Source organism: Microtus ochrogaster, linkage group LG2 (genome assembly GCF_000317375.1).
Source record: "Microtus ochrogaster isolate Prairie Vole_2 linkage group LG2, MicOch1.0, whole genome shotgun sequence".
NCBI lineage: Eukaryota > Metazoa > Chordata > Mammalia > Rodentia > Cricetidae > Microtus > Microtus ochrogaster.
This window is the reverse complement of record NC_022028.1, coordinates 45430469-45448384: the sequence shown is the minus strand read 5'-3', so window position 1 is coordinate 45448384 and position 17916 is coordinate 45430469. Positions and strand designations below refer to the sequence as shown.

General features: G+C 41.8%; 1 protein-coding gene across 3 annotated transcripts in view; it reads right to left on the bottom strand.

Moving 5' to 3' along the window:
• Specc1l (sperm antigen with calponin homology and coiled-coil domains 1 like) overlaps nucleotides 1-17916 on the bottom strand; it is a 99943-nt gene that overhangs the window by 29542 nt on the left and 52485 nt on the right. For all 3 annotated transcript variants that reach the window (XM_005360185.3, XM_026785480.1, XM_026785481.1), the window contains 5 exons: nucleotides 16985-17148; nucleotides 15451-15542; nucleotides 11119-11209; nucleotides 4989-5072; nucleotides 2653-2809 (listed from right to left, as the gene is read on the bottom strand). In XM_005360185.3, the coding sequence (XP_005360242.1) occupies nucleotides 2653-2809; nucleotides 4989-5072; nucleotides 11119-11209; nucleotides 15451-15542; nucleotides 16985-17148 (588 nt within the window). The remainder of the gene's footprint in view (nucleotides 1-2652; nucleotides 2810-4988; nucleotides 5073-11118; nucleotides 11210-15450; nucleotides 15543-16984; nucleotides 17149-17916) is intronic.

The window sequence follows — 17916 nt, the reverse complement described above, 5'->3', positions numbered from 1 at the left end:
ACTTATTACATTGTGTGTGGATACTTAGGATGCAGAGGCAGGAAGAGTTCTGTTAAGTTCAAAGCCAGTCTTGTCTACCAAGAAAGTTCATGAGACAAAACAACAACAACATACACAAATACTCCAAAACCATATACAAGCCCAGCATGGTGGGAAACGCCTGTAATCCCACATTTCCCACCATTTCTGAGGCTGAGGCAGAAAGACTCTAAGCTCAAGGCCTGTCTAGGCTTTAGTGAAAGTTCCAGGCTAGCCCAGCTTGTCTCAAAACAAACAAACAAACAAAAAACAACAACAACAAAAAAAAACTCAACACAAACAACAAAGAACTAACCTAAAAATAAAACAAAATTTAAAAAAAAAACGCTAAGGCTGCTGTTTGGTGCTAGAGTGCTTGCCTAGAATGTACAGGGCCCTAGGTTCAATCCCCAGCACTGCAAAATAAACAAATAAAACCATATTATCACTTCTAAAAATTATCTCATGTGTTTACTGTTAGCTGTATACCCCGATTTTTGAGAGGAAAGCTCACTATGTCCCGGGTTGTGTTCAAACTCCTGAGCTCAGCCCTTCTGCCTCATTCTCCCTGAGTGCTAAGACCCAGGCGAACTCCACTGTGCCTGGCAAGTCCTTGGCACTGCAGGATGGTCAAGCTACTTTGTCCTTCAACTGTCTACTCACTAATAAAACTGCACATTCCTCAGAGGTTGGTCACCCAAGAGGTATGACTCTAAAAGTTAGCTCATGGGGCTGGGAGATAGCTCAGAGGTTAGGAGCGCTGGCTGTTCTTTCTGAGGAACCAAGTTTGATTCCCAGCAACCACATTGACAGCCCAGGGGATCCAACGCCCTCTTCTGGCCTCTATGGGCACTGCATACACATGGTTCACAGACATACATACAGGGAACACACACACATAAAGTAAAAATAAAGTCAAATTTTAAAATAAATAAATACAAATAAAAGTTAAGTTCATATACCAGGCATGGTGGCATAGCCTATAATCTCAGCACCTGGGAAACAGGAAGGAGAATCTCAAGTTCAAGGCCAGCCTAGGCTATGAAGCAAGTTCCTTTCTTTACAATGATAATTTTTTGAAAAGTTCTTAATTTAAAGCTAACCCTAAAACTTGATATACAGCTAAGTTTCTTAAGCCCTTTCCTAGTCCTTCTTTTCTTAATCCTACAGAGCCAACAGTTTTTCTCATTCCTACAAACAAAGCATGCTAGATTTCTGACATTATCTTTTCTCTCTAAACTTTGTGTGTTGTGTAGGAAAAAAAGGTCTCACTATTTGTCCTGGCTGGCCCAAACTCAGAGGTACCTGCCTCTGTTTCCTGTGTGTTATAATTAAAAGTATGTGTCACCATCCCTGCCTTCCTCTGAACTCTTACTTAGTTAAGCAGCTTCTGCCAGAAAGAACTAGAAACAAAACATAAATTCACATTTTCACGTCCTGCTGACAATGATTAACATAATATCGTGTTGTCTGATGTCTATCTGAACAATCAGAGCTGCCTCTCATGTCTGCCATGTCTGCTATGCCTGGATTCTTTACATAAAAACCTGTTGCTAAAACCATCGCCTTTGCAGACACTTCCTGGACCCCACCTTTCTTCAGCTCTCCAACTCTGCTATGACCCTGATCAGACCTGATAACTCTGACCCACAATACCAGAAAAAAAAGCCTTTGAGATGGTTTCCTGGACTCTCCTGAAGAAGAAAATACTTCTTCTATCATCTCAGTTCATTCACTCCACTTGATTACCCTTGACCACACCAAAGAGACCTTGTTATGACTTTGAAAAGGTTCCTAAAAAGCTAGCTACTCAATGACATCCTCTCCACCCCGAGACAGTAGAGACATCGTTCTGTGACTTTCTGTATCTGTCCCATGGATCACATCCCTGATTATATGCTTATTCATCCCCTTCCCATGTTTATTCAAGTTATGTATCCTGCCAATAATGTCCCTATGCACAATCCTCAAGGCTTCACCAAGCCTCTACCTACCTAGGAAGCTCTCTCTAATACTCTAACAGGATGCCCGTGGTTCAACTTTACAATATAAGGTTAGAAAGTATTTCAGATTTCAGAGCCTTTTCAGCTTGTTTTAATTTAATTTTTTTTTTTAAGACAAAGCTTCCCTAAGTAGTCAAGGTTGGCTCACACTTATAGCCATTTTCTAAAGGCTGAGACCGCAGGCACGCCCTACTTCTATTCACATTGCTTATTTCTCTTAGCCCTCCCTTAACTTCATTTATTTACTTATGATGCTGGGAATTGAACCCAAGGCCTTTTCACTTACTAACAAGTATTTAACCACTGAGCTACACCCTCCCGAAAAGCAAGCACCAGATTTTGGGATATTTGTATTTACCCCAAATTTACCAGTAGAACATCTCTATTTTGAAAATCTAAAGTCTGAAACATTCTGGCCTTCATGCTGGTACACAAAAAGGCAGGCCCTTGGCTTTTGACACCAGGGACACCTCACCTGTACTTATTTGGTCATTTCTAGTTTAAAACCAAACAAAAGCATGCAGTTAGTCAACACTGAATAATAGAAAGGGGAGTGCTCAGACAGCACTGATCTGTAAGCCCACCCTTTGCTTGGAAAGGCCAGGAAAGATACGCAAGACATGTCTCCTACCTTATTCGGCTCCGGGTGCTCGGAGTGACTGATGCCGTGGGGGAGGAGGAGAGGGAGAGCTGTGGTGAGGTGGTGCCCATCGCCATGAGAGAGGCTGGTGATGCTCCCTCAGACGCCGAGATGTCCCGTTTCATTTCTTCACTACTTCGCCGTGACACTGAGAAAGTGATCATGAGTATAAGCAGTCCAGCCACTGTGGAGCTCACGGAGGCTTCACGTCAAACTACAGCTAGAACTACCAGCTGTTCAGATCAACACAGCACAGAGCTACTTGTCTGTCACTGTGGACAGCGCTATTCACACTAGCTGAGCTATGGAACCCGCCCAGGTGTCAAACAACAGAGGAAGCGACAAAGCAACAGTGGTGTATATATACAAGAGATTTCTTTTCCCAGCCAAAAGAACAAGATTTCATCACTTGCAGGGAAAGGGATGCAGTTAGACTCTAGATAAGATGATCTCACAACATTTATATTATTTACACAAATTAAGTCAGTCTCACAAAGACAAATATATGTTTCTAGATGCTATACAGGTCCTAACAGAAGAACACATGACATGAAACAGAACTGTCCAGGGGAACAAACAGAACTAAAGGAAACAAATCATGGAGGAGGAAGATGGGGAACATGATCAACTTAGAGTTGTATGAAAATCCTTATGTAACATGGTGCCATGTGCTATGAACAATGTGTTTTCTAATTGAAGAAAAGGTTTCTATGAGAGAGAGAGAGAGAGAGAGAGAGAGAGAGAGAGAGAGAGAGAGAGAGAGAGAGAGCGCGCGCTTCTGTATATGTTCTGCCCTATTCTGGACTGTTTTTATATTACTATTATTATTGATGCCTGTTTGTTTTCTAATAAGAGAGAAAGAAAGGGTGTGGACTTGGGTGGGTGGGGAAGAATCTGAGAGGAGTTGGACAGGGAAATGTAAGAATATACAGTATGAAATAGAATCAGAGTAGACTGTATGAAATCTATTTCAGTTTTTAAAAGGTATGAAAACTCTGTGAAAAAAATATCTTGGAAAGATTAATAGTTATCTTATTTTTTGATATCTAGATGGTTGTCTTAGAGAAAAGGCCAGAATGCTTCATCAAATGTTTGAAATGTAGTGAATATATTGAAAAATTATAATTATATATCTTTAAGAAACATAAAGTGATATATATGTTTTCAGTTTTTTTGTCTGAGTTCTTGACATTTTCTTCTAACGATTCCTAAAGAACAAATAATACCTTGTAAAAGAAAAAAACTAATACTTGATCTTACTGATGAGTGGACAGTATTTACTTTTCATTCATAACACTTAGACATCTGGGAATTTATAATTAGAATCCCTATACTTTCAAAACTGAGGCAGGAGGACTACCATGAACATGGGGTCAGAATAAGACATTATGATAAAAAATAAAAAATTACAATCTGTGAAAGGTTGGTAGTGGAATATGAACTGTCTTATGTCTCTGTGAACAAGAACCTTGCAGCACTCATCTGGTACACAATGAGTACCATACAGACACAATTAAAAGTCACCCCTACCCAGCACCCACAATTAAATACATCCCTTCTAAATATAGCAAGACACTGCTAAAGGGGAAGAAGCAAAAATGTTTCTTCATAGAGTTCCATGCAGCTCTGGGCCAGGCTCCATGTTCAGACAGACAAGGAAGACGGAAAACTAAAAGGTAACAAGTCAGTCATCTATAATTTTGCAAGCCTGACATAGGAAAAACAAAACAAAACACTGTCCTGGAACTCTGCAGCCTTCCTGCCTCGCCTCTGCAAGCGGGCACAGATATGCTGCCTGTGGCATACACTCACTTTGGCTGCCGCACAGGGTCTGGATGAGCAGGACAAACACGCGCAGCGTTGGGAATGTGCTACATTAAAGATCTGGAAGGGGCAGATGCCTTCTCCTATTAACAGATCTTAGTAAGCTGGGAGCAAGGGTGAGAGGAAAGGCGGCAGGTGTGTGCGCTCACGCCATGTAATGGAGGGCATTAGCCGTGCATGGCAGGGTTATCAGTTCTCCTTTCCGGGTGCAACTGAAAGAGCACAAGGGAAAACAGTACGAATAACTGAAAGACAGAAGAGATAGCCCAGAAGACAAACACGGTAAGCCTTCGAAGTCATTGTTGTAGCCTGGCTTTATCACACTGGCACAGTCAGTTCCCAGAAACTCTTTGGTGTTCTGACTCTTCAGACCAGTCGTTGCACACCTAGCTCTATCAACTTCCGCAAAGATGCACCTTCACGTGTCATCTACCATGATGTAGGCAACTGATGTGAACCTCTGCAGGAGTTTTTAAAACAACTTTTCAGATAAAAGTCATTACCGGAGATGGTCTTGGCACTCTCCATGGCAGGGACTCTGGGTAGAGAAGCAGGCCGGCTAGTTGAAGACGTTCTTAGAAGATGCTCTGCACCAAGTGGAAAGGTCAGAAACAGAACTATGAGTGCTGAGGTGGTCTGACTTTGCTTTACCTTGAGGCTCACCCCTCTTCCTAATCCAAGACCCTGCAACCCCCAGACAGCATGTTTATTAAAAATAACCTCCATAGACAAGGACTGTGTAAAACACTCCAGGCCAATAGTGTGTTTCTGGAGATGACAGTGAGACACGCTGCACACGACAGTTCTAAATCATTTTGTGCCACTTAGCTCTTCAAAGCAACTCAATCAAAATTAAGAGGTCCCTTATTGCATGGGCCTAAGGAACAAACTAAATAAAACCTTGCCCCTCTGTGCCTATTTAGAGGGAACATCCCCTATGCGTGTATCCACAAACAAACCTGGATTACCACCGTATGGTTAGAATTTCATAACAGCAACACATAATACAACTGCAGAAGGAGAATAATTCATTCTTATTTCAGATGGGAAAATATAATGGATAGGGTTAGGCTGTTCTTCCGGAGGACCTGGGTTCAATTCCCAGCATCCACATGGCAGCTTACAACTGTTTGTAACTACAGTTCTTAAGGATCTAACACCTTCACACCAATGCACATAAAATAAAGTCAAATAAATTCTTTTTAAAAAGAAAAAAATAATGGTATCAAGTTGGGCCTTACTAGCAAAAAAGAAAAAGGGCTGGGAACTGCACTTCAGTCACACAATAATAGAAGCAAAGACACGAATAAGAAGAAACAAGAGCCTGGTTTGATAAAACATGGAGTTTATTATATGGACAACAGGGTGTGAAGGAGGGGCTCCTCCAGGGAGGATGGTGCTGAGAGCCTCCACAGCCTCATCTGTGGGCTCGAGTCTGAGGGCCAGTCTAGTCTCATCTCTCCTGAGCAGCTGGAAGGGCACAATCAGATATCGCCTCTATTACAGCTTCAGTCTGGTTCTTGAACACAAGCTATCTTAGGAGTCTCTTTAGTTTCTGGGAACACTGGGGAAATCTCTTTGTTCCTGCTAATTCTCTCTTCCTGTACATGTCTTATCTACAACTACAAACCCAACTGGCTGTCCTCGGCCCAGAAGACATGAATGTATGTGTTCTGTCTGGCCAGGATCTGATATGTTAAGGATAAATGACCAGTGTAAAACTAAACAATAAGGCTTCTTTTTAATAAGGACTATTATTAGCCTTGCTTTCCATGAATGTCCACCTATTTCTTTTTTTAAACACAGCAACTATTTAGTGACTGGAAAAGCAGGTCAACAATAAGCATGTTTTAGCATGCATGAGGTCCTGGGACCAATGATTGGCAACAATAACCACCAAAAAACAAACAGGGAAAACCAAAGAATTTATCAATTTAAATGATACCACTCTTAAACCATCACAATGTGAAAAGTAATGGCATACAACATTGTTTCTAAATAACAGGTTATTTATGTTAAAGGAAGCTATGGCCACCTGAGATAGACACTGGGAACCAAACTCAAGTCCTCTGAAAAAGTAGTGTATGCTCCTAAGCACTTAACCATCTCCACAGTCCCCAAGTAATATTTTCCAAGAGTCTTCGGAGCATCTAGGTTGAAATAAAAAGTGATCCTTTTTACTTACGAGGCCCAGGGAGTAGAAAGGATAGCTCATATTATACACAAGAATAGGACACATGCAGATTAAAATCATTAGTGATTTTATCATTTAACATACATCATTTTTATGCAAACAGCTTACAAGTAGCAGAGTTCCAAACCCTATCGGCTTTTAAAGGAAAAATATAGCATGCACAAATTCTAACGGACAGAACAGAAAGAGGAAATAGAAATCAAAGTTTTATTTACTTATATATGTGTGTTGTGGTGTGTGTGTACATGTGGAGGCAAGAGGTTGAATCAGGTATTGTTCCTCAGAAGCTTCTGAGAGGATCTCTCACTGATACTAGTGTCTTGCCACTGCCTGGCTGGCTTACCCGTCAGCCCCAAGTATCTGTGTCTCTGCCTCCCTAGTGCTGGCTTAAAGTGTGCACCACCATGCTCAATTTTTCACATGGGTGCTTGGGGTTGATTTGAAGACCTCAAGATTGCACAGAAAATATTTTACCAATATTCTCTAGTCCCGTAATATTTTAAATTTAGTCAATAATAAACCAATAATAAGGATCATTTCCTTAAAAGTCTAGTCTCCCAAAAAAACAACAAAGCAAATTAAGAAAGTAAAACAAAAGTTATAACAACAAAACAAGTAGTGTCTAGCAAGCTGTGGTGGCACACACATTTAATTCAGCAGGGCAGATGAATTTCATGAGTTCAAGGCCAGTCTGGTCTACAGAGAGAGTCCCAGGCCATTTATGCAATACGACCCTGTCTCAAAAAGCAAACTAAGGAGTGTCAGTTATGGATGGTAGCGTACAACTCACTCATTCCCTGCATGGAAGTGTCCCCTTATCCAATCTTACCCCTCCATGCACACAACTGGAAAAATGTTCATGTAATTTAATACCCGACACATCAGTCCACTTGTGCTTTCATACTGCATGTCTAAAGGTCCACACCCATGTCTCATTTCAGCATGTGCTCCCTGCCATAACCCAGTTGCCCTTTCCAAAAATGTATCAAAAACTAATTTTTATTTCATTTTATTTTTTTGAGGCAGAAGTTCACTATGTAGCCCACAATGGTCTCAAATGCTGTTTTCCTGCATCAGCCTCCCAAGTCCCAGGTTTACAGGTATGAAATGCCACGCCTGGCTAAATTACTCTTCATAAGATTATGTGTAGTAGGACAAGAGGAGCAGCTCTACAATGGTGTTCAACAGGTGCAAAAAGACCCCAGGCTCCATCCCCAGGTACAAAAAAAAATCATCGATAGTGACTCAACAGTCATAAAGCAGTCTACTGGCATTTCTTAAAGCATTTCACTCCAAAAACTTGAGCTGAGACACACCTGCCACAGTAAGACACAGACTGTTTATGTCTGCAGTAAACAAGCTGCTTTCCACCTGCAGGTAAGAGTTGGGTTAGCCTTCTTCAGGAAATAGGACTGGTGTATATTTTACAGTGACAGAGTCTACTCTGTTGAAGTCTGGTTCTCTCCTTCCACCATGCAGGTTCCAGGTATGAAAGTCAGGTCCCCAGACTTGGTAGCAAGCATCTTTATCTGATGAGAAACCCCACTGGCCTTATCTTTAAATCGTTCATTATCATTTGAGCATCTACCACTTGGTGGGAGCTAAGCTTAGTGCAAGGGTCAAGGAAAGGAAACCGAAGCTTGCCCTTGCAGAACTTGAAATCTAGAACAAGACAATTACTATTCTGTGAGTAAAGTAAACAAGGGAGGAAAAGCAAGGGCTCTGGGACCCAGGAGCTGATGAGAAGTCTAGAAAAACCTAAGGAGATAGCACTTGTGAGACACAGGCTGGCTGGTCTGTTTTCTATCAAAGGCAGCCTGAGAAGGGCCTACCCATTTCCCTCTTTAATTCAATTAGCCAGTATGTCAGACTGTGAAGCTGAGTGCCCAACAATGGGAAGACACAGCCATCACCTACCAGAGGGGAAAGACAGAAGCCATTCTGGCAGGTGCTCATTAGCCTGGTGTGGGTACATCTCCTCCATTTGAAAAAAGGAAAACTGACTTGCCAAATTACTCTGTTTCATTGTGTGGCATCAAAAGTATTTATTTTCTACAATTTGGGGATTTGGGGATTTCAAATGTACTTGGAACGAGGTTGAGATCCCCTCCTTCGGAGGAGGCATGCCCTACCTGTTGTGATGGGGGATCTAGGGTGAGTGACTCTTGAATCGATAAGGACCTCAGGACAGAAAGATTTTTTTTTTTTTTGGCAATGTCAGGAAGGCACAAGAAAATACTGAACCAACTCTTATATGCAAGACCAAAGTAGCAAATGCAAAGAATCACAAAGTATTTGTTGATGGATCAAGACATCTGGAGGGTGACAAAGAGAGTAAATGAGACATATCCCTGGCATGAAGTGAATATAGATTCCTGGTTCAAAGCTCCATGGGCGTCCTTGCTGACTTCAGCTTGCTAAAAAAGATCCTAAGATAGAACACTGCCAAGTGAGGGAAGTGGTTGGAGATGAACAAAGCACTCCAACTCAGAATACAAAGCAAGACAAAAACCCTCCATTACCAGAGATAGGAAACCTCCACGACAAGAGGCTGAGGCTCCGATGAGCTAACAGCACAAAGTCAAGATGTAGAACAATTCTGGAAAAAGATTTCTAAGGAAAGAGATCCTCCCAGACAGGAGATAACCAACTCCTCTGGCCCTTTCAATAGTCACAGATCTTTCTGGCCCAGCTCAAGTCATGCGCAAGTGGAATAAGATGGTACCAAGGTCATGATTCTGTCCCAGTTTCTCCATGTCTCCCAGAGCAACAGTGCAAGCTATGGATGGTGGGCACACCTCCTATTCCTTCTGATTTCTTCACAGGCTCCTTTCCCTGCAACAGTTTGTGGAGGGCAGCTGACGGGAGATCAAAGCCAGATCCAGATGGCACCGCTTAGTGTTCCCACTTACAATTTCTGTGGTAAGACACACTCACTTTTCTTGCACTAACGCCATGAAATTCCTTCCTCCTTTTCTTTGCTTTGTTATTTGGAGCTTACCTGTCTAGGCCAATGTACTGTCTCCTCCTATATCCATGGTAACCTAACTCAGGTGTATTTTAAAGGAAAGGGATAGCTGTCTATCTTTAATCTATGAGAAAGATGGTGCCCAAAAGATCTGTGCCCTATGGGAAATGGGCTCATGGTGTGGGAAGTCCTTCTGTATATGTGTTGCTTTTATTAGTTAATGAATAAAGAAACTGTTTTGGCCTGTGATAGCACAGAATAGAGCTAGGCGGGGAAAACTAAACTGAATGCTGGGAGAAAGAAGGTGTTGTCAAGGAGACATCATGTAGTCATGCCAGAGACAGACCCTGGACGGAATCTTGCCGGTAAGCCACATTCACATGGTGATTACACATATTAAGAGAAATGGGTTAAATTAAGAGGTAAGAACTAGCCAATAATAAGCTAGAGCTAATAGGCCAAGCAGTAATTTAATTAATACAGTTTCTGAGTGGTTATTTCTGGTCAACCAGGAACAAACAAGCAGCCTCCTACAATAGGTTCATATTACCATGAAGCTGAGCTTACCATAAGCAAAAAGTTTTGTCACTACCTTGGTTAACGACACCATCAAGATGGCAATGACTACGAGAGTTCACTGTCACTTTGGTTAATGTGCCACAGGGATGAACAAAAGAGTGACACCCAACTTCACAGCACCACCAAACCCTCAGAAGACAGCCTCACTTTTACAATTCCTTGCACCTCAGGCTTTCAGTTACATATTCCAATCCTTTTCTCCCAAAATTTCCCTTTTTGGTTTGTACATTACTGGGTACCTACTAGGATTACGGAAGTAGGGGACCTAGAGGAGACTGCAATATGGGCTGAACTACCCAAGTGATTAGGTCAATGCCTTTTATGTCAGACTAAGGAGGTTAACACCAGACCTCTATGTTGTTGTTGCTGTACTGGGATCACAGGCATGTGCTACCACATTTGGCTTCCATGGTCAATCTTTTCCTTTGTTTTACTTTTTTTTTGTTTTTCCTTTGTTTTATCTATGCCTGTATATTAAAGTGTGGGTTTTTAAAGGCTTTATGTGCTCTGATGATGTGAACCATGTCCTGCAGTGACATGTACTCTGCATTACTTATCATTATTTAAAGGTACCAGCCTGGAGAGTGGCATGCCCCTGTAACACCACACTCTGGAGCATCAGGCAGGAAGACCTAGAACTCGGTTCAATGCAAGTCTGACTATACAGCAAGACTTTGTCTCAGAACAAAAGGAAAAAATACATTTGTCATGAAAGCTTCATTTGCTAATAACTCATTTTCCTACTTGTAGTTAAGACATATTAGGAAAAACTTTTGAAAAAGACATATACCAGGTTGACAAGCATAATGCCAGCACCAAGAAAATAAGCTGTTAGCCAAAGAGTCTAAAAATTAACAAAAAAAGTGAAATGCTAAGGATGCATTAGCTGTACCTTGTACAGGAATTTCTCCGTAGTTTGATCTCTTATCTGACAGGGCTGTCAGAGGCTTGGGGGTTGAGATTGGTCCACTTATGGAATGTCTCTGAAATAAAAGCAGCTATGTTAAATCTAGTACTAAGACTCACAGAGAAAACAAACACTTCAGAGAGTAGATGTCAGTTACAAACAATGCAAAACTCCTTTGATATAAACATACAGTGTGTGATCAGTACTTTAAAAAAAAAATAAACTTGAGAGCTGGAGAGATGGTTCAGCAGTTAAGAACACTGACTGCTCTTCCAGAGGACCTGGGTTCAATTCCCTGCAAACATATGGCAGCTCACAACTGTCCCCAACTCCAGTTCCAGGGGATCTGACACCCTCACACAGACAAACATGAAAGCAAAAGATAATTGCATATAAAATAAACAAATTAGATAATAAAATTAAAAATTAAACTAATCATTTTTAAAGTAAATAAACTTATAAGAAAAATGTATATTCTTATACAGTTTTAACAGTACAGTAGGCACCCTCTTCACTTGATTTTCTTATACTTCTGTATTAAGGTATCACAACCAGAATTCGGACAGTCAAGATGCAGGACACTTGCTCCCCACAAAGATGCTTCCCTGGGGCCTTTTATAGTTACGCATACCACTGACCCTGAAAGCCTCTGGCACTCGGAATATAATTTAATTCCTCTGTTTAAAGAGATTCTTGAACTACCATATGCCAATGTGCTAAACACAAAATTAGGTTCCAAACCAAAATATGGATGTGTTTCTATTGTGGTTTTATTGGTTTTTCTTGTCCTGGTTCCAAACAGACCTCAAGTATGTCTCCCACTTGATAATTTGACAACTGTCCCAGTCCAGGCTGTAGTCTTTAACTCAGAACTCCTGCCAACAGCAATATAAGGAGTTTCCTGATGCCCTGATGTAGACACACACAGCAGCCTAAAATACCCACCACTACTGCTCTAACCCATAATATACAGAACAGGCCACCCACCCTTCTTCCTTGTGCTCCCATTTCCTTGGCTTTTCTCCAGCCGTCACACACATGCGCGTGCACACACACACACACACAGACACACACACACACACACACCCTAAAGATAGGATCTCACTATGTAACCCTGGCTGTCCTGGAACTTGCTATGTAGACCAGGCTGCTCTCAGACTCAAAGAGATCCACCTGCCTCTGCCTCCACACCCCAACCCTCAGCCATATTTAAAAAAAAAAATCTAACTAACTTATAGCTACTTATTTCACTCTCCCAAAAGACCTATGCAAAAGTACAGCTTTGCTACATCTTTACATCATTAACCTTTAATTTTAGCCATAAGGACTAATAGCTTACTGTGAATTTCATTTTCATTTCCTTGATGACTAATGATGCTGAACTTCTTCTATGCTTTCATATAAATTGTTTGCCCTTTATTACATGCTGTTTTCAAGTTATCACATGCAAGTCTTCTGTAAGACAAGTAAATACTGTGAATATATTCTCCTATATAAAATATGCCTTTGCTTATTTGTCATGTCTTTGGGTTCAAATTTTAAAAATCCTGATATTCAAGTATCAGTTGCTTTTATGACTCATTTGTGTGTGTGTGTCCTACAGAAGAAGCTTTTGTGTGCTCAAAGAACACAAAAGATTTTCACTAATGTGCCTACCTTTAAGCTTTCTATCATATACTGTTATATATAGTTTGGGTCTAGGTCAACCTCAGTATTTCATACTCAGAATCTATACCTGCCCTCATACTATATAATCCTGACAGTATTATCCTATGTTATCTAGTTACTCAGAATCCCGTGTAGACAACTCCTGCCCTCATACTAAATAATCCTGACATTTGTGCTGGTTATCACAAAGACAGGCAGGAGGAAGGTGTAGGGGTCTCTTTGATGGTGAGTCTCAGAGTGGCTGCTAAGCTTACTTCCATGGTCTTCCACAAGAATAAGCTCAGCACAAGGCAACTACAGAGGATCCCTCGGAGTGAGTGAACCTAAGAGGCGCACTCACAGCAGAAGCCAATCATTTTATAACTTTCTTTCAGAAGCACCACTGCATACTTCTGCTATTAGAAACAAATCACGAAGTCAGCCAACACTCAACAAGAGCAGAGAACACAAACACTAACTACCAGCAGATGAGCTCACTGGAAGAGTTTATAGACTGCCTACAGCATTGCTACCTCCAGCTCTGCTAATCCTTTTGGAAGGTACCTTTGAGGTCTTTGGGGCAGACCTAGAGTATCCAGAATCGAAAGCTGTCTAGGTGTACTTTATTCCCTATCTGTTCAAGGAAGTTTCTTCATGGTGGCTGATATGAACTCACATGATTCCCTACCCTACGTAAACTATTGAAAGTGTCTGAGAAGTCCTCGCAATTGCTGCTGAAGACTTCTTCCAGCCAGGCCTTCTAGGCCTTCCGGCAGCCAGCCTCAGGCAAAGATTCCAAAGGATACCCACGGGAATGTCTGGACCCTCTCTGTAGTTTCCTCTTCCCAGGGACTCTGCCCTGAAAATTCTAGCTGTTTCATTTTCCATGAATGTTGGCTTATACCCTCAGATGCAACAGGTCTGCCCTCTCTGTCCTAAGTTAGTTCATCCTCCCTAAACCGCCACCTAGAAACTGCCTCCAGGCAAACAATGCGAGCCACACAAGGGCTTCCCTCATCTGCTGGGAATTTTTTCAGGGACCACAGCGGTGCAATGTCTGAAAACCATTGTTTCCTAGATTTTGTCCAGCTTTCCATTTGTTTGTGACAACTCTTGTTATTTCACATGACAAGAATTATTCCTGCCCATGGAGTGTTTTAAAAACACACCCAACCCTGGTGCTGTCCCAGAGATTCCATTCACAAAGACAATGTCTAGGAATCTATTTCTAAACTCTTTATGCAGTTTTCTGTGCAGCTAGGCTTGAGAGACACTAGACAGACTAACTACGTATTAAAGAGCATTATAATAAGTTTTGTTGCTAGCTACAGGTATTTTTAATCTTCCTATCTTCAAAAAGATGTTACAAAATCTTAGACATGAAATATAACAGATAAATGCTAGAGAAGCTTTGTCTTATTCATCTTTTTTTAAAATATTTATTTATTTATTAAGTATACAGTATTCTGTCTGCGTGTATGCCTGCAGGCCAGAAGAGGGCACCAGATCTCATTACAGATGGTTGTGAGCCACCATGTGGTTGCTGGGAATTGAACTGAGGACCTTTGGAAGAGTAGGCAGTGCTCTTAACCTCTGAGCCATCTCTCAGCCCTGTCTTATTCATCTTATTTGAGGTTTGTTTTACTTGGCATCTTGCTTTGTACCTTTAGGTTTTCTTCTAAAAGTCTGATTAATAGAGAACATCTAAAAAGCATTAAATCTGCAGCCAAACCATGGTGCTTCCTTACTTTTCAAATGCCAAGCCACTGTCTGAGAAACTTCACTTATCCTAGACTTTAAAAAAAGTCCACTCTCAAATCACAGGGCCAATCATTAACCCAATATAGAAGTCAAAAAAATAAAATGGCCCAAGCTCTGAATTCTAAGGTAAATGGCAGCCCTGGCTATCCTTATCACAGAATACTAGTTCAGGGGCTATTTCTCCTTTGGCTACTCTCACCCATGTTAAAGTATCTCACTTCAGCCATATTCTGAAAGTGGCTATGGAAATGGCATCACAAGAGGGTCTCTTGAGCTCCACAGAGAAAAGCCTCCTGCCTTACTCCTGGCTCTATTCCCAACAACAGAAAAGAATAGCAACTCTGAAAGTCATTTATAGTAGATCAGCAATGCCATATCCTTGAGCTCAACTGTGACAAATGGCCTCCAATGAACAACTCTTCTCTCCACTCATGCCTTATGTAGATCCACATTTAACTCATGTTGGGTGTACACTTGAGTTCAGGTGTCCAAGGAGGCCCAGAAAAGAAGTCAGATCCACCCCTGGAGCTGGAGTTACAGGCTACTGTGAGCTGTATCACACGAGTGATGGGGACTGAACTCAGGACCTCTACAAGAGCACTAAGCGCTCTGAAGTGCTCAGCCATCTCTCCAGCCATTAAGTCAGCAAAGTTTTGAAGTGATCTGTTAGACAGCAAAAGATAAGATATGCCAGCTACACACTCACTCAGACATCAGTGTTTTCCAGAAGAGCGTTACAATTTATAAACTGCCTCCGTTAAGGCTACAGGTGGTATTTTAACCAAGCGAACCTTACCACTCCCTCTTCTGAAGTAGTCCATTCACCACCTGAGACATGTGCACAACTGAAAAAGATGATCTAATGTGCAATTCAACCTTTCTGAGCCTTCGGTAATCCTGGGCACTCACCTGCATGGGGGAAACAGCAGCTGCAGGAGGGGTTTTCATGGGACTTGGACTCAGGGGCGTTCGAGGAATTGCAGCTGCAGCAGCATTTGGCACTACAAAAATAGTAAATGAGAAAGTTAATAATAAACTTATCATGATGCAGGGGGAGTTTCCTACTCATCTCCATGGAAGGATTCGCCTGTTAGCCAGTATTCCTAATTTCCTGCAAACTGTATCCTGGGAACAATGCCTGACCTATGCTGAATACTCACAGGGAGAGCCTATGACACTGGTATTTCTTTTCCTACCAGACGAATGCTTTCCTAGGTCAGTACTTCATTTCTGCTATTTAATCACATGGCTAAAATACTCCATAATGCAATGAACTCTAAAGAAAGGAAACAAGAGGGATGGGGCACAGCTCAGGGGTAGAGCACTTGTAGCATGGTTCTATCCCCAGCACCATTATTTATTATTTTTAACAAGTAGAATAAACAGCAGACATGGCAGTGAACACCTATAATCTCAGCACTTCAGAGGTTAAGGCAGAAGAGGATAACAAGCTCAGACTAGACTGAGATACTTAGCGAGTATTCTAGGTCATCCTGGGCTGCACAGTAGGATAAGTAAGGCGCACGTGCGCGCGCGCACACACACACAGACACACACACACAGAGTCACATAAGACCGTCTACAGCTTTTATGAAAGACTGCAGATGTGTCTTCAGGGTCAGTGTTGTAAGAGCTACCTCATCAAGAGTCTAGCTTGGTTCTCACCCTGAAGTGCAGTGTTGTGGGCTACACAAGGTAAAAGAAGAGTAGCCCAGCGGTTATACAACCTTGATCTGCACTTCCTTCTATCATAAGGTAATTACAGCATTTTAAACAAGAAAGACTTTCTTGATGACAAAAAGGAGACTAGAAGCTTACCGGTTACTAACTGAAGATGGCCTGAACTAATGTCGATGTCACTGAGAGTGAAGAAAGAGAACAGAACAAAGAAGTCCATGTTGGAAGTCAGACAGTGAGCAAAAGGGTTTAAGTCAGAGTCCTAGGTTTCTGGTCCCAGTGACTCAGTAGACCCGTGCTGACTCTAGGCTTGAGAAGTGATGAGGCTGGAAAACATAGGACGCCTACACATGCTCAAGTATCAATGTCAATGAGGCACTTGGGTACACAGAATTAGGAAATTTGGAGGAAGGTTAGGAGCTAGAGTTACGTATCAGGAAGTCAGCGCATAAAGAAGATACGAGAAATCAGGAATGAGTGCGATCCATCTAGGGAGAAAAGACACTGCTGGGCAAGGGAAGTAGGGTGCGCAGCTGAGACCAGGCTTTCTAAAGCAGTGCATTCCAACCCTGCAGAACTTGCTTTGACTCAAGATACCTAATATGACGTATATGACACTACATGCACATGGCACTGTAAGATAAACCCTATATGCAAGCTGACAAAACAGAACAAAATGATACAGAATAGCAAACTACATCAGGCAACTAAGTCGAGCAAACAGAGAAGCACGAGTCTTGGGAAGCACAGACAAGGACTCGCTTACCTTGAGATGCACTGTCAAAAGACTTGATGAGGGTTTTTACTGTAGGGGTTGGCTCTGAAGAAGTTGAGGACCTTCTACTCAGTCCCATCCCTTGCCGCAAGGCTGCCAAATCTCTTTCAACAGCATTCATGTAGTTGTAGACCCGGCCTCGCTCCTCCTCTTGCCTAGCAAAAAAACAGTGGAATAAAGACATCTGCATGTATGAGAAAATATACATTTTAAAATTCCTGATTAAAAAGCATTAAAGGGTATCAGGGTTTGTTTTTTGTTTTTATAAGTTGTACCAGTTGAACACAGCAATTGCCTGGTAAACACCAGGAAATGATGCTGAAATGCTCCTATCAGGTTATCCTAAGCAAGTTAAATAGCCATCAAGTTCCATTTTCATAAAGTGTCAGGTGAGGACATCAGTAATCAATTAGCAGTAAATCGGGAGGCAGACTGGCCGCAGCCTGACTCAACTGGGAATCTCTGGTTTTGTGCTGCCAGGAAGGCACAGCCCTTCTCAGTCACCTGGGAATTCAGCAACAGATCACAGAGGCCAACGCACTGTGCATACACATACAACGGAACAGAACCAAAAGTTCCAGTTCCCTACGAATGAGACAAAACTGTCACAGAAAGAGAATCCCTGCAAAGACTGGAAAAGCTCATTAAATTAATTAAGACCATAAAATATTTTATTCAGCTCTCTGAGTTCTAGGCTCACATACAAGGAGTTCTAGATCAGAAAATGTCACACAATGAGACACTATCTCAAAAAAAAAAAGGTAAGTAAATAAAAATCTAAGAATATTTTTAAAAATTTTATTTTCCTCTTGATCCTACTGCACGTACTGGCTCTGTGGGAGCCTAGGCAGTTTGGATGCTCACCTTACTAGACCTGGATGGAGGTGGGTGGTCCTTGGACTTCCCACAGAGCAGGGAACCCT